General features: G+C 40.0%; 1 protein-coding gene across 2 annotated transcripts in view; it reads left to right on the forward strand.

Annotated features, from left to right (window-relative positions):
- Positions 1–23,535, forward strand: part of MATCAP2 (microtubule associated tyrosine carboxypeptidase 2) — a 76,315-nt gene that overhangs the window by 36,423 nt on the left and 16,357 nt on the right. For both annotated transcript variants that reach the window (XM_086692647.1, XM_086692644.1), the window contains 3 exons: positions 18,910–19,053; positions 19,666–19,798; positions 20,308–20,613. In XM_086692647.1, the coding sequence (XP_086548773.1) occupies positions 18,910–19,053; positions 19,666–19,798; positions 20,308–20,613 (583 nt within the window). The remainder of the gene's footprint in view (positions 1–18,909; positions 19,054–19,665; positions 19,799–20,307; positions 20,614–23,535) is intronic.

Genomic DNA, 23,535 nt, shown 5'->3' on the forward strand with positions numbered 1-23,535 from the left:
ATACCTGCAGGCTCAGCAGGACCTAGGGGAGACAGAGCAGCTATGTTCGCTGCCAGCCTGGACCTCCAGCTCCCACCTCCAGAAGGTTCTGTCCCCTCTCTCTTGAACAGTGGCCCATCTCCATCAGTGAGGAGTAGGGGCAGCTGCCTCCATCCAGGGTCCTTCTCAACCCCGCCCCCAGACCCTGGACACCATGCTTGATCTGGAAGGGGAGCATGTGTGGCTTGGTAGGGAGCAGAGTCTCAGGGTTGATAGCTGGAGACCTCCTGAAGACCTCTAGGAGTCTCTGTGCCAGAGGGCTTCTTCCAATCCCGGTAAGACTCTGAAGGAATTTGCCACATGGGAGTCAGATCTTGGTGTGAGGAGGGGTCCAGGTCAGGTCTGTGGAGCAGGAGGGGTGGACAGGCCTTCCCACCACCCCCAGCCTGCTGTCAAAGGCTCCAAACCCAAAGACAGTCCTGACAACCCCTCCACAATTCACAGGCTCCTGCCTAGGTCTGAAGGAGGTCCTGTGCTCCCCACCCAACTGGCAAACCTCTTCTTAATCTTCCCCTTCCTCCAAAAAGAGGAGACCCACAGACCCTGGGAGTGAGGAAGGCAGCATATGGGAGGGAAATGGTGAGATTAGGGACCCAGGCGGCTGCAGGAAGGCGGGACAGAGCACCTGCCAGGTCTGGGACCCCTTGTCCAGCCCTGCCATGTGGGACGTTAAGGGGCAGGCCTTGCCAGCTGTTGGGTGTCTGAAATCTGGGTCTGAAGGCTGTGTGTGTATGCTGTGCACTGTGCCAGCTGCTGGGTGACTCTCAGGCTCCCACCAAAGGTCTACGGGCCCGGGACCCTGCATCCCCTCCCCAACCTCTCCCAGCTCAGCTGGGGTGGAGCGCCACCTGCTGTGCTCACAAGGGGCTGGGGGAGGGGGGGTGGGTGGCTCACCTGAAGTTGCCTTGGCCAAGCTTTGAGGGTCTGTTGGGCGATGCCTGGGGTTCGGGCTCACACTCTCTGGGTGCACCAGCCAGGGACCCAGAATCTAGCTCAGTTCCTGGCATTAAATAAATGAGACTTCTGATGCCTCTCCAGCCCAGAAACACTATTTCACTTAATTTTGTGTATGCTTCTGACACTATTCTTTCCTTTGTCCAGAATGCCCTCTATTTCCTCTAGTGGCCCCCTTTTATTTACCTTTCTCCGTCATCTCAATATTTATACCTCTATCAGAGTATTACTAAATTTTGTTGGTTTATGTGTCATCTTTTCCAGTCTAATGGTTAAATGGGGCTTAGATTATAAAATATAAAAATAACAAAAGTATCAGTGATTAGGGGTGTCTGGCTGGTTCAGTCAGTAGAGTGTATAATTCTTGATCTCAGGGTTGTGAGTTCAAGCCTTACACTGGGTGTAGAGATTACTTAAAACCTTAAAAAAATGTATCAGTGATTAGCACAAATAAGATGAATGAATGAATGGCCCTTACTTTCTAGATGGTAATGTAGAAATTTAGTGATGTACTTTACAAACAATGGATCCATATTTGTGGCCCAAGGGTCAGGTTTAACCTGACTGTATGTTTTTTAAGGGCTCAACATAGTGGTTTTTTTTTTTTTTTAATTGGGATGTAAGGATGAATCTGTTGTTTCTCCCAGATATTACACTCAGTGGCTTTACAGAGTAGTGACTGCTCACAGCTAAAGGTATCTGAGTATGACTACTGCTCTGGTGTCCCATCAGTTTGTGGCTGTAGTACCTTAAATGGAGACCTAATGATCTGATTGAGTAATCCATATCTTACTTAATTTGCTGCCAAGAAGTAGTAGTCACCATTGGAAAATTCATTTAGCATTTGGGATTTTGCTTTTCATTCTGAGAATCTCAAAGTACCAGAGAGAGCGTATGGGTGTGTACACAACTCGTGCTTATCTGAAAATAAGTATTGTCAAACTGATTTGAGGAATACTGCATGAGAAAAGAGGGTCACATAAGTTGGAAGACACAAAATGTTATATTCATCCCTGAGATTGACCATGTACAGCATCAAAATGAAGGCTTGGAAGAGTCTTGTTTAATTTTGTTTAATACAATATTTTCCAATCACATTTGGCCATAAAACTCTTAAAAATGATACGTTGTTAACCACTTTTCTACAGGAAACAGTTTGGAAAACACTGGCTTAAAGACAAGGTCTATATGATCTCCTAGGGGTTATTCAGTATTTGGATAGGTGGTGGGGGAAGAGTTCTAGGTGTTAGAATTTACTAAAAAGGAAAGTAATGAAGGGAGCGTTGGGACTGGATGGATGTCAAATCAGTTACTTTAAATTGTAAAATTAAAACCCAGCTATCTTCTGTTAAACCTGTATACAGTCATGTGGGAAATAGATTGCAAAACACATTCTTTCCTTTTCTCCTTTCTTGGTGCTGTCTCTAATTTCATCCTCACAACAACTCTTTGAGGTAAATGGCAAAAATTTTCATCTCCATTTTGCCTGTGAGGAAACTAAACCTGTGAAAAGTAAAATGACATACTCAAGATGACACAGTTAGTAAGGCATTAATGTAAAACTAGATCTACTCATTTCTAGTCTTTCACAATATCACCCCGACTCATATCATAATAGTGTCCCTATTGTACACAGTTTTTCACTGAGTGAAAAGGGAGTGAGAAGGGAGATAGTTTTTCTACACAGGACTGTTGAGGTGGTTCATGATTGATGCTCAGATTTTCAAACTACTAAACAGTAAACAGAATTAGCAGGTATACCAAAAGCAGATCATTCACCAGAATGTTAAGATTTTTCAGAAAGTTTTTAAAATGATCTAAGATAATTCCAAGTGTTTTGTTTTCTTTTTAAAGTAGGCTCCATGCTGGGTGTGGAGCCCAACACTGAGCTTAAATTTACAATCCTGAGATCAAGACCTAAGCTGAGATCCAGTCAGATGTTTAACCAACTGAGCCCCCCAGCACTGCATACAATGCTAAAAGTTTTATATAGAGATTTTTTATTTTCTGGATTAGTGGTTTAAATGTTACATTGTGCTATTTGACTATTCTTTATATATATATATATATATATTAAACTTATTGGCAAATTGGTTTCCATACAACACCCAGTGCTCATCCCAAAAGGTGCCCTCCTCAATACCCATCACCCACCCTCCCCTCCCTCCCACCCCCCATCAGCCCTCAGTTTGTTCTCAGTTTGTAAGAGTTTCTTATGCTTTGGCTCTCTCCCTCTCTAACCTCTTTTTTTTTTCTTCCCCTCCCCCATGGACTTCTGTTAAGTTTCTCAGGATCCACATAAGAGTGAAAACATACGGTATCTGTCTTTCTCTGTATGACTTATTTCACTTAGCATCACACTCTCTAGTTCCATCCATGTTGCTACAAAGGGCCATATTTCATTCTTTCTCATTGCCACGTAGTACTCCATTGTGTATATAAACCACAATTTCTTTATCCATTCATCAGTTGATGGACATTTAGGCTCTTTCCATAATTTGGCTATTGTTGAGAGTGCTGCTATAAACATTGGGGTACAAGTGCCCCTATGCATCAGTACTCCTGTATCCCTTGGATAAATTCCTAGCAGTGCTATTGCTGGGTCATAGGGTAGGTCTATTTTTAATTTTTTGAGGAACCTCCATACTGTTTTCCAGAGTGGCTGCACCAGTTTGCATTCCCACAACAGTGCAAGAGGGTTCCCGTTTCTCCACATCCTCTCCACCATCTATGGTCTCCTGATTTGTTCATTTTAGCCACTCTGACTGGCATCAGGTGGTATCTGAGTGTGGTTTTGATTTGTATTTCCCTGATGAGGAGTGACGTTGGCCATCTGGATGTCTTCTTTAGAGAAGTGTCTATTCATGTCTTCTGCCCATTTCTTCACTGGATTATTTGTTTTTCAGGTGTGGAGTTTGGTGAGCTTTTTATAGATTTTGGATACTAGCCCTTTATCCGATATGTCATTTGCAAATATCTTTTCCCATTCTGTTGGTTGCCTTTTAGTTTTGTTGTGCAGTTTTAGTTTGCTGTGCAGAAGCTTTTTATCTTCATAAGGTCCCAGTAATTCATTTTTGGGTTTAATTCCCTTGCCTTTAGAGATGTGTCAAGTAAGAAATTTCTGCGGCTGAAGTCAGAGAGGTTTTTTCCTACTTTCTCCTCTAGGGTTTTGATGGTTTCCTGTCTCACATTCAGATCCTTTATCCATTTTGAGTTTGTTTTTGTGACTGGTGTAAGAAAGTGGTCTAGTTTCATTCTTCTTCATGTTGCTGTCCAGCTCTCCCAGCACCATTTGTTAAAGAGACTTTTTCCCATTGGATATTCTTTCCTGCTTTGTCAGATTAGTTGGCCATACTTTTGTGGGTCTCGTTCTGGGGTTTCTCTTCTATTCCATTGGTCTATGTGTCTGTTTTTGTGCCAATACCATGCTGTCTTGATCATTACAGCTTTGTAGTGGAGGCTAAAGTCTGGGATTGTGATGCTTCCTGCTTTGGTCTTCTTCTTCAAAATTACTTTGGCTATTCGGGGCCTTTTGTGGTTCCATACAAATTTTAAGATTGCTTGTTCTAGCTTCGAGAAGAATACTAGTGCAATTTTGATTGGGATTGCATTGAATGTGTAGATAGCTTTGGGTAGTATTGACATTTTAACAATATTTATTCTTCCAATCCATGAGCATGGACTGTTTTTCCATTTCTTTATATCTTCTTCAATTTCCTTCATAAGCTTTCTATAGTTTTCAGCATACAGATCTTTTACATCTTTGGTTAGGTTTATTCCTAGGTATTTTATGATTCTTCATGCAGTTGTGAATGGGATCAGTTTCTTTATTTGTCTTTCTGTTGCTTCATTGTTAGTGTATAAGAATGCAACTGATTTCTGGACATTGATTTTGTATCCTGCGACTTTGCTGAATTCATGTATCAGTTCTAGCAGACTTTTGGTGGAGTCTCTTGGGTTTTCCATGTATAATATCATGTCATCTGCAAAGAGTGAAGGCTTAACTTCATCTTTGCCAATTTTGATGCCTTTGATTTCCTTTTGTTGTCTGATTGCTGATGCTAGAACTTCCAACACTATGTTAAACAACAGCGGTGAGAGTGGACATCCCTGTTGTGTTCCTGATCTCAGGGAAAAAGCTCTCAGTTTTTCCCCCATTGAGGATGATACTAGCTGTGGGCTTTTCATAAATGGCTTTTATGATGTTTAAGTATGTTCCTTCTATCCTGACTTTCTCAAGGGCTTTTATTAAGAATGGATGCTGAATTTTGTCAAATGCTTTTTCTACATCGATTGACAGGATCATATGGTTCTCTTCTTTTATTAATGTGATATATCACGTTGATTGATTTGTGAATGTTGAACCAGCCCTGCAGCCCAGGAATGAATCCCACTTGATCATGGTGTATAATTCTTTTTATATGCTGTTGAATTCGATTTGCTAGTATCTTATTGAGAATTTTTGCATCCATATTCATCAGGGATATTGGCCTGTAGTTCTCTTTTTTTACTGGGTCTCTGTCTGGTTTAGGAATCACAGTAATGCTGGCTTCATAGAATTAGTCTGGAAGTTTTCCTTCCCTTTCTATTTTTTGGAATAGCTTGAGAAGGATAGGTATTTTCTCTGCTTTAAACGTCTGGTAGAATTCCCCAGGGAAGCCATCTGGTCCCCAATAAGCCATCTTATTTGTTGGGAGATTTTTGATAACTGATTCAATTTCTTCACTGGTTATGGGTCTGTTCAAGCTTTCTATTTCTTCCTGTTTGAGTTTTGGGAGTGTGTGGGTGTTTAGGAATTTGTCCATTTCTTCCAGGTTGTCCACAGTTTGTTGGCATATAATTTTTCATAGTATTCCCTGATAATTTCTTGTATTTCTGAGGGATTGGTTATAATAATTCCATTTGCATTCATGATTTTATCTATTTGGGTCATCTCCCTTTTCTTTTTGAGAAGCCTGGCTAGAGGTTTATCAATTTTGATTATTTTCTCAAAAAACCAACTCTTTGTTTCATTGATCTGCTCTACAGTTTTTTTGGATTCTATATTGTTTATTTCTGCTCTGATCTTTATTATTTCTCTTCTCCTGCTGGGTTTGGGGTGTCTTTGCTGTTTTGCTTCTGTTTCCTTTAGGTGTGCTGTTAGACTTTGTATTTGGGATTTTTCTTGTTTCTTGAGATAGGCCTGGATTGCAATGTATTTTCCTCTCAGGACTGTCTTCGCTGCATCCCAAAGCATTTGGATTGTTGTATTTTCGTTTTCATTTGTTTCCATATATATTTTTAATTTCTTCTCTAATTGTCTGGTTGACCCATTCATTCTTTAGTAGGGTGTTCTTTAAACTCCATGCTTTTGGAGGTTTTCCAGACTTTCCTGTGGTTGATTTCAAGCTTCATAGCATTGTGGTCTGAAAGTATGCATGGTATGATCTCAATTCTTGTATACTTATGAAGGGATGTTTTGTGACCCATTATGTGATCTATCTTGGAGGATGTTCCATGTGCACTCGAGAAGAAAGTATATTCTGTTGCTTTGGGATGCAGAGTTCTAAATAGATCTGTCAAGTCCATCTGATCCAATGTATCATTCAGGTCCCTTGTTTCTTTATTGATCCTGTGTCTAGATGATCTATCCATTGTTGTAAGTGGAGTATTAAAGCCCTGCAGTTACCATGTTCTTATCAATAAGGTTGCTTATGTTTGTGAGTAATTGTTTAATATATTTGGGGGCTCCGGTATTCGGCGCATAGACATTTATAATTGTTAGCTCTTCCTGATGGATAGACCCTGTAATTATTATATAATGCTCTTCTTCATCTCTTGTTACAGCCTTTAATTTAAAGTCTAGTTTGTCTGATATGACTACTCCAGCTTTCTTTTGACTTCCAGTAGTATGATAGATAGTTCTCCATCCCCTCGCTTTCAATCTGAAGGTGTCCTCAGGTCTAAAATGAGTCTCTTGTAGACAGCAAATAGATGGGTCTTGGTTTTTTTTTTTATCCATTATGATACCCTATGTCTTTTGGTTGGAGCATTTAGTCCATTTACATTCAGTGTTATTATAGAAAGATATGGGTTTAGAGTCATTGTGATGTCTGTAGGTTTCATGCTTGTAGTGATGTCTCTGGTACTTTTTCTCACAGGATCCGCCTTAGGATCTCTGGTAGGGCTGGTTTAGTGGTGATGAATTCCTTCAGTTTTTGTTTGTTTGGGAAGACCTTTATCTCTCCTTCTATTCTAAATGAGAGACTTGCTGGATAAAGGATTCTCAGCTGCATATTTTTTCTGTTCATCACACTGAAGATTTCCTGCCATTCCTTTCTGTCCTGCCAAGTTTCAGTAGATAGATCCATCACTAGTCTTATCCGTCTCCCTTTATATGTTAGAACATGTTTATCCTTAGCTGCTTTCAGAATTTTCTCTTTATCCTTGTATTTTGCCAGTTTCACTGTGATATGTCGTGCAGAAGATTGATTCAAGTTACGTCTGAAGGGAGTTCTCTGTGCCTCTTGGATTTCAATGTCTTTTTCCTTGCCCAGATCAGGGAAGTTCTCAGCTATGATTTCTTCAAGTACACCTTCAGCACCTTTCTCTCTCTCTTCCTCCTCTGGAATCCCTATTATGTGTATATTATTGCATTTCATAGCATCGCTTAGTTCTCTAATTCTCCCCTCATACTCCTGGATTTTTTTTATCTCTCTTTTTCTCAGCTTCCTCTTTTTCCATGATTTTATCTTCTAATTCATCTATTCTCTCCTCTGCCTCTTCAATCCGAGCTGTGGTCGCCTCCATTTTATTTTGCAGCTCATTTATAGCATTTTTTAGCTCCTCCTGACTGTTTCTTGGTCCCTTGATCTCTGTAGCAGTAGATTCTCTGCTGTCCTCTATACTTTTTTCAAGCCCAGTGATTAATTTTATGACTATTATTTTAAATTCATTTTCTGTTATATTGCTTAAATCGTTTTTGATCAGTTTGTTAGCTGTCACTACTTCCTGGAGTTTCTTTTGAGGAGAATTCTTCTGTTTCGTCATTTTGGATAGTCCCTGGAGTGGCACGGAACTGCAGGGCTCTTCCTCTGTGCTGTCTGGAGTAACTTGTGTTGGTGGGTGGGGCTGCTGTCAGACCCGTTGTCTGCCCCCAGCCCACCACTGGGACCACAGTCAGACTGGTGTGTACCTTATCTTCCCCTCTCCCAGGGGTAGGACTCACTGTGGAGTGGTGTGGCCTCTGTCTGGGCTACTTGCACACTGCCAGCTTGTGGTGCTGCTTCGATGGAATCTGGCGTATTAGCTGGGGTGGGTCCGCAAGGTGCACAGAGGCGGGAGACGCAGACTCAGCTCGCTTTGCCTTTGGTGGTCCGCTTCTGGAGGGGCCCTGAAGCACCAGGAGGGAGGTAGACCTGTCGGAGGGATGGATCTGCAGAAGCACAGCGTTGGGTGTCTGCATGGTGCAAGCAAGTTCCCTGACGGGAACTGGTTCCCTTTGGGATTTTGGCTGGGGGATGGGCGAGGGAGATGGCGCTGGCCAGCGCCTTTGTTCCCCGCCAAGCTGAGCTCTGTCCTCCAGGGCTCAACAACTCTTTCTCCCGTTGTCCTCTAGACCTCCTGCTCTCTGAGAGCAGAGCTGTTGGCGCTTAACATTCCAGATGTCAAGTCCCGCTGGCTGTCAGAACTCACGCAGTCTGGCCCCTCCGCTTTTGCAAGTCAGACTTGGGGGCTCTACCTTGCCAGCGGGCTGCCCCTCCACAGCCCCGGCTCCCTCCTGCCAGTCCGTGTAGCGTGCACCACCTCTCTGCCCTTCCTACCCTCTTTTGTGGGCCTCTTGTCTATGCTTGGCTCTGGAGAGTCCTTTCTGCAAGTCTTCTGGCAGTTTTCTGGGTTATTTAGGCAGGTGTGGGTGGAATCTAAGTGATCAACAGGATGTGGTGAGCCCATCGTCCTCCTATGCTGCCATCTTTCCATCAGAAAAAGTGTTTTTTATTTTAAAACACTGACAGGTGTGAGGTGAAATCTCATTGGGGTATTGATTTGCCTTTCCCTAATGATGAGTGATGTTGAGTGTCTTTTCATGTGTCCTTTGGCTATCTGTTTGTCTTCTTTGGAGAAATGTCTGTTCATGTTTTCTGCCCATTTTTAATTGGATTATTTTGGGGATTTTGTGGTGTTCAGTTGTATAAGTTCTTTATGTATTTTGGATACTAACCCTTTATCGCATATGTCATTTACAAATATCTTCTACCATTCACTAGGTTGTTTTTGGTTTGTTGGTTTCCTTTTCTGTGCAGAAGAAGCTTTTTATTTTGATGTAGTCCCAATAGTTTATTTTTGCTTTTGTTTCCCTTGCCTCAGAAGGAGACATATCTAGAAAAATGTTGCTGTGGCTAAGAGACATTACTTCCTATGGTTTCTTCTACTATTTTTATAGTTTTAAGTCTCACAGTTAGGTTCTTAATGTGTTTTGAGTTTATTTTTGTTTATGGTGTAAGAAATTGGTCTAGTTTCATTCTTTTGCATGTAGCTGTCCAGTTTTCCCAGCACCATTTGTTGAAGAAACTTTTTCCTATTGCATATTTTTGCCCCATGTGTTAAAGATTAATTGACCATATAATTGTGGGTTTCTTTTTGGGTTTTCTCTTCTGTTCCATTCTATTTTTGTAGCAGTACCATACTGTTTGGGTTACTACAGCTTTGTAATATAACTTGAAGACTGGAATTGTGATACCTCCAGTTTTGTTTTTCTTTTTCAAAATTGCATTTGCTATTTGGGTTCTTTGTGGTTCCATACAAATTTTAGGATTGTTGGTTCTAGTTCTGTGAAAAATGCTGTTGGTATTTTGATAGGGAGGGATTACTTTAAATCTGTAGGTTGCTGGGGTGCCTGGGTGGCTCAGTTGGTTAAGCGTCTGACTTCAGCTCGGGTCATGATCTCACAGTTCGTGAGTTCAAGCCCCACGTCGGGCTCTGTGCTGACAGCTCAGAGCCTGGAGCCTGCTTTGGATTCTGTGTCTCCCTCTCTTTGCCCCTCCCCTGCTTGCACTCTCTCTCTCAAAACTAAATAAACATAAAAAAAAAATTTAAATCTGTAGGTTGCTTTGGGTAGTATGGACAGTTTAACAATATTCGTTCTTCCCATCCATGAGCATGGACTGTCTTTCCATTTTTGTCATCTTCAATTTTTTTCAGTCAGTGTTTTATAGTTTTCAGAGTACAGGTCTTGTACCTCCTTGGTTATGTTTATTCCTAGGTATTTTATTATTCTTGGTATAATTATAAATAGGATTCTTTTCTTAATTTATTTTTCTGCTATTTCATTATTAGTGTATAGAAATGCAACAGCTTTCTGTACATTGATTTTGTATCCTGCAACCTTACTGAATTCATTTATCAGTTCTAATAGTTGTTGGATAGAGTTTTTAGGGTTTTCTATATGTAATATGGCATCTGTAAATAGTGAAAGTTTTACTTCTTCCTTACCAATTTGGGTGCCTTTTATTTCTTTTTCTTGTCTGATTGCTGTGGCTAAGACTTTAAGTACTATGTTGAATAAAAGTGGTAAGAGTGGGGCGCCTGGGTGGCACAGTCGGTTAAGCGTCCGACTTCAGCCAGGTCACGATCTCGCGGTCCGTGAGTTCAAGCCCTGCGTCAGGCTCTGGGCTGATGGCTCAGAGCCTGGAACCTGTTTCCGATTCTGTGTCTCCCTCTCTCTCTGCCCCTCCCCCATTCATGCTTTGTCTCTCTCTGTCCCAAAAATAAAAATAAAAAACTTTGAAAAAAAAAAATTAAAAAAAAAAAAAAGTGGTAAGAGTGGACATCCTTGTCTTGTTCTTGACCTTAGGGGAAAAGTTCTCATTTTTTCCCTATTGAGAATAATGTTAGCTGTGGACTTTTCTTTTTTTTATATAAATAAAAAAAATTTTTCTTTTTAGAAAGAGAACAAATAGGTGAGAGGGACCGAGGTGGGGAGAGAGAATCTCAAGCAGGCTTCATGCTTAGCACGGAGCCTGGCACAGGACTTGATCCCATGACCTTGGGAGCATGACCTGAGCTGAAATCAAGTTGGACACTAACTACCTGAGCCACCCAGGTGCCCTTGTGGGTTTTCCTTTATTATGTTGAGGTATATTCCTCCTAGACCTATTTTGTCCCCAGTTTTTACCATAAATCGTTGTTGTTCTTGTCAGATGCTTTCTCTATATCTATTGAGATGACCATATAGTTTTATCCTTTCTCTGGTTGATGTGATATATCACTTTGATTGAGTTGCAAATATTGAATCACCCTTGCATCCCAGGAATAAATCCCAGTTTTAACAAGGTGCATGTGTCTCCCACAGGAGGCCCTGCAAAGCTCACTGTCGGCAGATGGTGTTGGCAAGGTTTGCGCTGGTCTTCTGGAGGGGACTTGCAGCACAGGGACTGAGGTTGGCCTGGCTGGAGGGGGCAGGGTAGGTTGTAAGCAAGTTAGGTAGGGAGTGTGGTGATTTCTGCAGGTAGCATGTGTTTATGCTGGGGGTAGGAGAGGGAAATGGCCCTGCCAGCTCCTTTGTTCTTGGAGGAGCCTCCCAGTTTAATCTGCCCCACTGGAACAGGCTCTGCAATTAGTAAATAACTCTCCCTCCCTTATGCCCCAGGCATTTTTCAAACTGCTGCTTCTGTATATCTCTCTGGGCTGTTTATTGTGCTGTCCCCTTAAGGGTGGGGACTCAGTTTTCATTTGCCTTCTGGGCTCTCTCAGAGCTGAGCCAGCTGATAATGGTAAATTCTAGGCTTTAAGTCCCACTGGTTGTAAAAACTAGTGAAATTCGTATTCCCTGGTTTTCTGAGTTAAATGATGTGGGGATTTGTCTTCCCCATGTGGGCTCCCCAGTGAGAGGATCTGTTTCTCTCCCCCCTCTGCGTCCACAGGTTCCCTCCTGCAGATGGCCTGTTTAGCTCCCTACCACACTTCCACCCTTCCTACCCTCTTCATTGTGGCCTCTTCTCTACCTTTAGTTGTGGAGTTTGTTTTGCCAGTCTTCCCATTTTCTGGGTTATTTACACTGATGTGAGTGTTACCTAGTTGTATCCATGTGGCAAGGTGAGCTTAGGGTCCTCTTATTTCACTGTCTTCCTGATTATACAATTCTGGGGTTTTTGGTTTTTCTATTTATTTATTTTGAGAGAGAGAGTTTAGAAAGAGCAGGGGAGAGCAGAGAGCGAGAAAGGGAGAGAGAAACCCAGACAGGCTCCATGCTGTCAGCGCAGAGCCCAACGCGGGGCTCATCTCACAAACTGTGAGACCGTGACCTGAGCCAAAATGAAGAGTCAGACACTCAACTGACTGAGCCACCTAGGCACCCTGCTTCTTGTTTTCCTAGAGAAGAATAAGAGTGATTCAGGGTCATGAGGTGGTAGTGCTGTAGCATTATGAAGAATGTTTTATTTTATTTTTATGTTTTATTTTATGTAACATTATAAATAACATCTAGATCATGGGAGAGATAGGATCATTTCCTTCATGCTGAACAATTGTTCGTTTGTATTTACTTCCTTTTTGCTCTAGGTTTGAGCTCTCTGAAAATCTATTTGTTTTTATGTCTGTAAGATATACAAAGCTTCAGAACATCCTCTTTTAAAGAGGAAGGATTCAGAAATAGTTGATATGAGCAGAGATATCAATATTGATTCTCTATTCTCTATTACTCTGGTATTGATTCATAATTTAGCAAAAAAATAATGGTTTTTGGTCCAGTTTTAAAAGGCAAAACTGGTGGCATATTTCAGCCCATTTTTAGGAAGAAATATCCTACCTGATATTGTTCTTATAGAGCTCAAGAGGAGATTCTGTTATATCATTTTCTAACACGGTGATAGAAGAGTTGGCATAGTTGTAAGATGGACACAAAAGCAAGAAACAAGGTCACATTCCTCCAGACTAGGGAACTAAGACCTGGGCAATAGGGTTGTCTATATATTAAGATGATTTGGTTCCAAACTTTTAAAACTGATCAGTAAAACTATGTAATATCTGATTGCTTACTGTTTGTGTTTGCTATTCTTATGGTTGAAAGGCAGCAGAGAATACATTTGATATTTATAGGTAAGTCAGGGCTAGATCTTCACATGGCTGAGGCAAATGGCTGCTTCCTCCATGAGGAGGCCTCAAGTGTGCAAGCCATACCAACTCTACCAGCAGTCTGCTCTGCCTAAAAATCTATGGAAAAATATTTGAATTGTTAAGATTGTTCCCCCCATGTGTTCTTTTTTTAAAACACAAATACTCCAGAGAAAGGATATCAATGACTAACTGGCAAGTGGGAGAAAGTAGGTGGTAAATAGAAAGACTTGGAGTTTACAAAGTAGAGGGCACTTAAACATTATATTTTTCCAGTCATAAAAGAAATATATGTTCAGTATAGAAAGTTGGAAAAGTATAGAGAAGAGAATAAAATCCCATTATTCTGTCGCTAACAGATAATCACTATTGACATTTAGTGTGTTTTCCTTGTCCCATCCCTAATGTTCATAATTGAGGTTAGTATATTTTTGTTTACATACCTGTATTTTCTCATGTCATTAAAAACTGTCAACCTTTTTTGTCAGCATTATTGTCACTGACTGCATGTATTTCATAAAATGGGTATACAATCAGTTAAGTCTTTTGGTTTTTCCTACTGTGTTTTAAAATTTCAGAGTTTTGTTAGTAGTCCACTCTAGGCGGCTTCTTGCAGTGGCCGTGCTGTAGTGGAGGTGCCGGCTAGGATAGGCCTGTGTCAGACTTCTCCTCAAGGAAGGAGGGCCGCAGCTGAACCAGCTACCTCAGAATTGTTTTTTCCTTTCTCCCATCCCACAGTATGCTGAAGGGAAAGAGAGGCCCAGAAAACCGGGGAGGAATGAGAAAGAATCAAATCACTATTACACCTTTCTTTCCCAGTGAAGGTTCTTTAGGCCTCAGGCCTGGCCTGTCCTCGGGGAGGGGAAAGCGCTTTAAATTCTATGTGATTGACTTTTTAAAGTTGATTAAATTGACTTGAAGTGGACTTTCCTTGATATTTGAAAATTATTGGAAAGCCAATGAAACTGGTTGAGATATTTGGACATAGGAAGATGATATCCTGGATGGCAAATTGAAAGTGATGATTGGAGAGGCGCCTGAATGGTTCATTTGGTTAAGCATCTCGCTCTTGACTTCTGCTCAGGTCATGATTCACAGTTCATGAGTTCGAGCCCCACATTGGGCTCTGGCTGACAGCACGCAAAGCCTTCTTGGGATTCTCTCTCTCTCTCTCTCTCTCTCTCTGCCCCCCACCCCCTGCTTGTGTGCTGTTTTTCTCTCTCTCAAAATACATAAATAAACTTTAAAAAATTTAAAAAAAATAAAGTGATGATTGGAGAAAAATAATTAAGCGTCTCCTTGTTTTAATTCCCCACCAAATAATACTGGGAAATGTCTTCTGATTCACTTAAATGATGACACTAATGGAGAAGAGAGATTTGACATGAGATTTATTGCCTTTTAGAAGTAGTTTGCCATGTGGATGAGGTATGTGAAAGCTTGATTCTCCAAGTGGTATAGATATGGATTCTCTGAACTCAAGGGAGAGCAGATAAACTTCTCCTTTCTTTTCTCTTAAAAAAAAAAAAATGGATTGTGGGGGAGAATGGGGAGATGTAGGTCAAAGGGTATAAACTTTCAGTTATAAGCTGAATAAGTCCTGGGGATCTAATGTACAGCATTGATGATTATAGTTAATAATACTGTATTGTAGGTGGCTCGGTTGAGTGACTCTTGATTTCAGCTCAGGTCATGATCTCATGGTTCATGGGTTCAAGCCTTGTGTTCAGCTCTGTGCTGACAGTGCAGAACCTGCTTGAGATTCTCTCTCTCTCTCTCTCTCTCTCTCTCCCCCCCCTCCCTCCCCCCCCCACCTTCCCCTCTCCTACTCTCTCTTTCCCTTTCTCAAAATAAACTTAAAAAAATTAAGATAAAATTACTGTATTGTATACTTGAAATATACTAAGATCTTAGATGTTTTCGCCACACAGAAAGTGGTAACTACGTGAGGTGATAGCTGTGTCAATCAACTTGATTGTAGTAATCATTTCACAGTGTGTACATATACTAAATCATTACATTGTACACCTTTAGAAAAACACATCACATGGTACAACCTAAATATGCCCCATTTTTATTATTTTATTTTTTAAGTTTATTATTTATTTTGAGAGAGGGAGCACATGTGCACATACCCTGAGTGGGGGAGGAGCAGAGAGAGAGAGAGAGAGAGAGGAAGAGAGAGAATCCCAAGAAGGTTCCACAATGTCAGCACAGAGCACAACTCAGGGCTCGATCTCACGAACCGTGAGATCATGACCTGAGCTGAGATCAGGAGTCAGACGCTTAACTGACTGAGCCACCCAGGTGCCCCCACAATTTTTATTTGTATTTGTTAGTCATAACTCAGTAAAACTGAAGAAAAATGACTTTTTCCTCTTGATCATAACACTAACAAATGCATATTGTAAAGAATTTTAAAACTTCTGAAAAGTACAGATAATAAACTTCAGTGCAATCTATCACTCCATCCCAAACAGGAGCAGCAGCCTTTGGGTATATTCTTGCAGGCTTCCTTATGCCTTTTTACATTGTTTATTGCCTTTTTCTTTTTCCAAAGCTGAGATCATACTCCTAAAATTTTTGTGGCCTGCAGTTAAGAGATTGCATAAAGCAGTAGAAATTGTAATATAAAAATATTCACTGATGAAGTGACCACTCAACATTTCTGCTCTCTTTTAATGTTTGAACTTATTCACCCATTTAACCACTGTTTCTGTCTCTGCGCCTGGGCGTTATTATAATGCAGGTGGATTGGGAAGTTATTTCTTGAGGTTAGTGAAGGATACTGGAGATCTTTGTGATCACTGACAAATCTATCTAGGTTGGACCAGTTGAAAAACTGTTGAAGAAAGAAATCAGTAGAGATAACAATAGGATAGGCACTTTAAAGAATGATTGGACATGACATCATATTAACACAAGCTCCCATGTAGTTTGCCACCATTATGATGCCATGTAAATCAGGATGAAATGAAGGATGTTATGTGCTATTGTATATCATTCTGATGGAAAAATCACTCCCCCTCCCCCCCCAGCCCCCACTATTTTTATTCATTCATTGATGAATCAAAAAATTAGTACATAGGCATACATAAAGGTTGCCTAAATGTTATTAAGCTGCCAAGGTATGTTTCCTTTCTTATATTTATAGGGTACGTTTTTAGTATAAACTTCCTATCAAATTGTCGTTTCCTATTAGGAATATGAATGAATATGAACACTTAATAGCCTTCTAGTACCATTTATTGGCAATAACAGGGAACACCTGTATTTAAGTTTTTCTTAATTCTCTAAATTCTATCTGCTGTAATAAACATAGTAGTACCCCTTATCTGTGGTTTCACCTTCTGCAGTTTCAGTTGCCTGAGATCAACCTCTCTCTGGAAGCAGATGATCCTCTTTCTGACATATCGTCAGAAGGTCAGTGGTAGCCTCATGCTGCTGCCTGTGTCATTCGCCCCCCCCCCCCATCTTATCACACAGTCATTTTATCATCGCACATCACAAGAAGAAGAGTGGGTTATGGTACCATAAGATATCTTGAGAGAGAGGCCACATTCACTTATCTTTTATTACAGTATATTGTTATAATTGTTCTATTTAATAGTTATTGTTAAACTCTTAATGTGCCTAATTTATGAATTAAACCTTATCATAGGTGGGTATATATAGGAAAAAAATAGTGTACACAGGCTTTTGTACTCTGCATTTTCAGTCATCCACTGGGGTCTTAGAATGTATCCCCTGTTACTACCATAGTAACCAGATAACGACAGTTTTTCTAGTGAGTAAGCATATGCTAGAAAAGCTAATTTTATCCAAAATTAAGTACATACTTTAAAAACATACAACTACAAGTTATATTAAAAAAATTCTTTAACCTTTTTTAGGTCTAAATGTCAGTCCAATATAGAAGGCACCACATCTGTCTCTCCTGGAATTAAGGCCAAATTTCTTACCTTCTTCTCACCGTGTTTGGTATATTGATGACTTGGGATCATTAGACTAGGGTATGCAAAAAATATTTGCTAATCTGCTGAAATGGGTTTTTAATTATGTGCTTTTATTCTTTTACTTATCAGAGTTGTCATATAAAAATGTAGCCTCTTTATGCTATATTTCCATTCTCTGAGATGCTGCTTTTTACTGTGCACATGAGTCATCTGAGGATCTTGTTAAAGTGCATGTTCTGATTCACTAGGCGTGGTGGGGGGCAAAATTCTGCATTTGAAACCAGCTCACAGCCTTTCGACCACAGTTTGAATTGCAAGGCTTTCAAGAACAGTTTTGGGAACAGAAGCCAGGCAAAGCCTATCGAAGCCATTTCTTGTTACACTAACTTTAAGTCACATGCCTAGTTTATTAGTAATACATATTTTTTTCAGTGGAGATATATATGTTGTATTATAACTTGTAGTGTGTTCGTTTTCTGTAGTTTTTGTGTTGAGCATATTATGTACAGCGGTGGCATTTACAAAGAATGAATGTACCGATCATGATGACGATGATGATGTAATAATAATTGACAGGTATTGACTACTTATTTGTACTTTACAAAGATTGACTAAATTTTCTCAACAAAACCATGAAGTAGACATTATTATTGTTACCCCATTTAAAAATGAGGTGGCTTACTGACAAGTTTAGTGACTTGCCCATGGCCACAAAGCCAGAAGGTGGATAGAACCAGGGCAGCAATGCAAGTAGTCTGACTCTGGTGCTTATAGTTTCAATCTCTTTACTAGTCTGACAATAAAAAACTAGACTTCATAGCATGAATTTTCTAGCTTCTCTCTCAGTTCCTATAAGATATATTTGCATTTTCTAGCTTCTTTCCCAAAAGGCCTTTTGAAGATTCTTTTTCTTCCGTATGTTTTCCTTTCTTGTGGCTTTTTCAAGATACTAAGGATCTCTGATTCATTACTAGGGTTTTTTTTTTAGTCTTCCTTTCTGTAAATCTGTGTTTAGAAAAGATCTCAATTTTCATATTCTTTTGATATGAAAATTAATGAAGAATGAAAAGTAGGTAGTACCCTTCCCTGAATGAAAGATGAAAATGTTTTTAGTAATGTTGAGACTGTTTTCTGTGAAAGACTAGCCCAGGAAAGCTTCAAACTTTATAAGATTGTCACAGAAGAATTGTGGATTATTTTTTTGTGTTCTTGAAAATTGGGGCTATGGGGCGCCTGGGTGGCGCAGTCGGTTAAGCGTCCGACTTCAGCCAGGTCACGATCTCGCAGTCCGTGAGTTCGAGCCCCGCATCAGGCTCTGGGCTGATGGCTCAGAGCCTGGGGCCTGTTTCCGATTCTGTGTCTCCCTCTCTCTCTGCCCCTCCCCCCGTTCATGCTCTGTCTCTCTCTGTCCCAAAAATAAATAAACGTTGAAAAAAAAAAAAGAAAATTGGGGCTATTATTTTTTTTATCCAAATGGCAGTTATAATTTAGTAATTAATCTGGAGACATACCTTCCACTCTGAGTTCTCTTGCCAAACCACCAAATGGTCTTAGAGAAGCCAAGGAGCCCTCTGCCTTATCTCCTCAGCCTGTCAGGTGGTGACACTGTATGCAGTACCTTTGTCCTTTAGCATGTGAAGGAGAAACAAACACAGAAAGAGGATTTCTAAGTACTGAGGTGTTTGTAAAAATTTGTGACAGTGAGTGAACAGTGTTTAGGATTAGATGTGGTACCTCAGTTGCAGTTTCATTTGGAAATCAATAAACACAGAACAGGTCATGATCAATAAGAATATAACTGGCTTATTACTCATCTCAAAATAATTCAAGGTTATTTATTTGCATTATCTGTGGGTTTTTTTTTTTACAGTCCATCAATATTATGGAACTGACTTTACAGAAATATGGAAGTTATGAAAAATTTGAGCAGGCCACCGGTGGCAGCCTGCTATCTAAAACTCGAATCTGGAGTCACGTTAGGAAGTACATGATGAAAGAAGGCTGCATGGGTGAGGTATGAATTGGGATGACACGAGATGCTGACTGCTGGCATTTTAACTCCCGGTGCCACATGGTTTTCTCTGCAGGTTTTGTTCTCCCATCCCCATTCTGCTCATTAAATTAGTCACCCAGAAGTCTCACTAAATGCTAAGTTTATGTCGCATTGAATTATTTTGCTCACTATGTGTTTTTCTTTACTTACTACCACTTCTGTATACTTTATGGAATTGTTGGAATTGTTTTATGAAAATTCTTAAGAGATTTGCCTCAGTGGCTCCTCTTGTTAGTAGCCAGTTCAAAATAAGCTTTGGCCCAACAGCGAACAGGACTCTGGCTTGTATACCTTCCTTTGCATCATTGTAGCCAGGGGGGACTGTATTTGAGAGCGCGGCCCTCTACTTTCCTTCATTCCAGGAAAGGTTCTTGAGTTCCCCCAGCTCAAAGGTGGAAGCGTCAGAAGTGATTGGCCCTGCATTTCATCGTCTAGGTCTCTGGGAGATTTGAATTGGTTATAAGCAAAATAAAAACATCTTGATTTATGGGTCTGTGGTTTCCTGTGAAAGCTGCTTCTCCCCAGCCTTTACATTTTGTTTCATATATTTATATTTTTCCTCTTGCTCCTTAGATTGTAGTACATCTCACTGAAGATCTGCTTTCCCGAGCTTCGATGACAGTGGTAAATGGATGTCCAACGCTGACCATCAATGTTTCCACTGCACGTGAGCACTGGCTGGAGGGAATGCTGAGGCATGAAATAGGTAGGGTAGCCCTTCTCCATTTGTTCATTTGTAATATCAGAAATCAGCATCAGAGAAACATTCTTTTATAATGGGGTTTTCTCTTAGCAGTATTTAGCAAAAAGTAATGAAATTTTTAGGTTTCACTTGAGCCAAGATAGTAATGTCTTACTTCAAATTAGATTTTTTCAGGCAGTGTGTAGCTGTATTAAGCATGGATAGTCATTTAACTCCTCTGAATTTTAGTCCTCCCACCTGAAACTTGAAGAAATTGAACTAAGTGCTCTATCTCATATTTTTTTCAAATATCAAAGTCTGTGATTCTTCCCTTTACCTCTCCTAATGACACATGTAGTCCTTCTGAAGGCAGAGTACCTCCTGCAAAAGGCTTTAGGGTCAGGTAATTTTCCACTTTGTTTTGTAGGTACACATCAGTTTAATTTTAGAACTGTTGGTAGAATCTTTTTTTGGCTAAGAGTTAAAATGAGAATGTCATTTCTTGGTTTTTGTGTGCCTTTTCTTGTCCACAGGCACACATTATTTTCGAGGTATTAACAACCTTCAGCAGCCGTGGAACAGTTGGACTGGTCGTAAAAAACATGAGCTAAAGCCAAACAATCCCACAGAGGAAGGACTGGCAAGTATTCACAGTGTCCTTTTTAGAAAAGACCCCTTTTTATGGAGGGCTGCCCTCCTCTACTACACTGTTTATCGAGCCAGCCAAATGTCTTTTTGTGAACTCTTCAAAGATATTGGAAAGTTTGTCAAAGACCCCAATACAAGATGGGATTATTGTGTACGAGCGAAGAGGGGATGGACTGATACTTCTCAACCAGGTGGGTGTCCCTTGACTATAGGTTTCCTGACTTGTGGTTAGTTGTCTGTTGATTTTGGTTACATCCTTCTCCACCAACCATAGAATTCACTTACTTACGAAAAAGTAAACCTGTTACTTGAGGTCGGTGCTAGTTTTCCCAAATCACGTTTCATTAGCATTATTTTCTCAAATCTCATTTTGAAAAATTTCAAGCCTACAGAAATATGGCAGTGATAGAATTCACACCCATATTACCCTTCCTGTAGATACATGAATAGTTAACATTTTGCCAGTTCTGCCTTCTCGCGCTGATTGTAAAAACAGGTTTACTGAGATATAATTCACTTGGCATACAGTTTGCCCATTAAAAGGTACAGTTCAGTGGTTTTTAGAATATTCGTAGTGTTGTGCAGCTGTCACCACTGTCTAATTCCAGAACGTTTTCATCACCCCAAAAATAAACCTGTACCCATTAACAGTCATTTCCCATTCCTTCTCCCCCATGCCCCCAGCTCCAAGTAACCATTACTCTACTTTCATAGGTTTGCCTGTTTTGGACATTTCATACAGATGGAATCATATAATATATAACCCTTTGTGTCTGGGTTCTTTCACTTAGCATAATGTTTTTAAGATTCATCTTAAAAATGGTAGCATGTATCAGTATTCAGTCCTTTTTATTGCTGAATAACAATATATATGTATATGAAATTTTATTTTTCTATTCACCATTAATGGACATTTGAGTTGTTTCCACATTTTTTGGCTGTTACAAATAATGTTGCTATGAACATTTGGGTACAAGTTTATATTTTTAATTCTCATGGATTATATATATATTTTTGAGTGGAATTGTTGGGTCATATGGTAACTCTCTGTTTAACCTTTTGAGGAACTGCCAGAATGTTCTTCAAAGTGACTGCTCCATTTTACATTCCCACCAGCAGTATATGGGGGTTCTTATTTTTTTCTTTCTTTTTTTTTTTTGATTTCAGGAATATAATTTAGTGACTCATCACTTATGTATAACACCCAGTGTTCATCCCAACAAGTGTCCTCCTTAATGCCCCTCACACCTTTAGCCCATCACCCCCACCCAACACCCTTCAAGCAGCCCTCAGTTTGTTCTTTGTATTTAAGTCTCTTATGGTTTGTCTCCCTGTTTGTATATTATTTTTGCTTCCCTTCTCTTATGTTCATCTATTTTGTATCTTAAATTCTGCATATGGGTGAAGCCACATGCTCTTTGTCTTTCTCTGATTTCACTTAGCATAATATACTCTAGTTCTACCCACATTGTTGCAAATGGCAAGATTTCATTCTTTTTGATCACCAAGTAATATTCTGTTATATATGTGTGTATGTGTGTGTATATATATACATATATGTGTATATATGTGTTACACGTGTATATATAATACATATATGTACCATACACACACACACACCCACCACATCTTCTTTTCCATTCATCAGTCGATGGACATTTAGGGTCTTTCCATACTTGGGCTATTGTTGATAGTGCTGCTATAAACATTGGGGTGCATGTGTCCCTTCAAAACAGCACTTCTGTATCCTTTGGATAAATCCTTGGTTATAGGATAGTTCCATTTTTAACTTTTTGAGGAACCTCCATGCTGTTTTCCAAAGTGGCCGCACCAGTTTGCATTTCCACCAGCATTGCAATAGGGTTCCTCTTTCTCCACATCCTTGCCAACATCTCTTGTTGCCTGAGTTGTTAATTTAAGCCATTTTGACACATGTGAAGTGGTATCTCATTGTGGTTTTCATTTGCCTTGCCTCCAGAGACATGTCAAGTAAGAAGTTGCTGCAGCTAAGGTCAAAGAGGTTGTTGCCTGCTTTCTCCTCTAGGACTTTAATGGCTTCCTGTCTTACATTTAGGTCTTTCGTCCCTTTAGTTTATTTTTATGTATGGTGTAAGAAAGTGGTCCAGGTTCATTCTTCATGTCACTGTCCAGTTTTCCCAACACCATTTGCTGAAGAGACTTTTTTTTCCATTGGATATTCTTTCCTGCTTTGTCAAAGATGTTGGCCATATGTTTGTAGGTCCATTTCTGGGTTCTTCGTTCTGTTCCATTGATCTATAGGTCTGTTTTTGTGACAGTACCATACTTTCCTGATGATTACAGCTTTGTAATACATCTTGAAGTCCAAAATTGTGATGCCTCCATCTTTGGTTTTCTTTTTTAGGATTGCTTTGGATATTCATGGTCTTTTCTGGTTCCATACAAATTTTAGGACTGTTTGTTCTAGCTCTGTGAAGTATGCTGGTGTTATTTTGATAGGGATTGCATTGAATATGTAGGTTGCTTTGGGTACTTTCGACATTTGAACAATATTTGTTCTTCCAATCCAGGAGCCTGGAATATTTTTCCATTTTTTTGTGTTTTTCAATTTCTTTCCTAAGCTTTCTGTAGTTTTCAGTGTATAGATTTTTCACTGCTTTAGTTAGGTTTATTCCTAGGTATTTTATGGTTTTTGGTTCAATTGTAAATGGGATTGATTCCTTGATTTCTCTTTCTGCTGCTTCACTATTGGTGCATAGAAATGCAGCCGATTTCTGAGCATAGATTTTATATCCTTCAACTTCGCCGAATTCATGGATCAGTTCTAGCAGTTTTTTGGCAGAGCCTTTTGGGTTTTCTACGGAGAGTATCATGTCATCTGCAGAGTAAAAGTTTTACTTCCTCCTTGCCAATTTGGATGCCTTTTATTTCTTTGTGCTGATTGCTGAGGATAAGGCTTCCAACACTATGTTGAATAACAGTGGTGAGAGTGGACATCCCTGTCTTGTTCCTGACCTTAGAGGGAAAGCTCTCAGGTTTTCCCCATTGAGGATGTTGTTAGCAGTGGGTCTTTCATACATGGCTTTCATGATCTTGAGAGATGATCCTTCTATCCCTGCTTTCTTGAGGGTTTT

This window comes from Puma concolor, chromosome A2 (assembly GCF_028749965.1).
Source record: "Puma concolor isolate L17-30 chromosome A2, mPumCon1.1.hap2, whole genome shotgun sequence".
Classification (NCBI taxonomy): domain Eukaryota; kingdom Metazoa; phylum Chordata; class Mammalia; order Carnivora; family Felidae; genus Puma; species Puma concolor.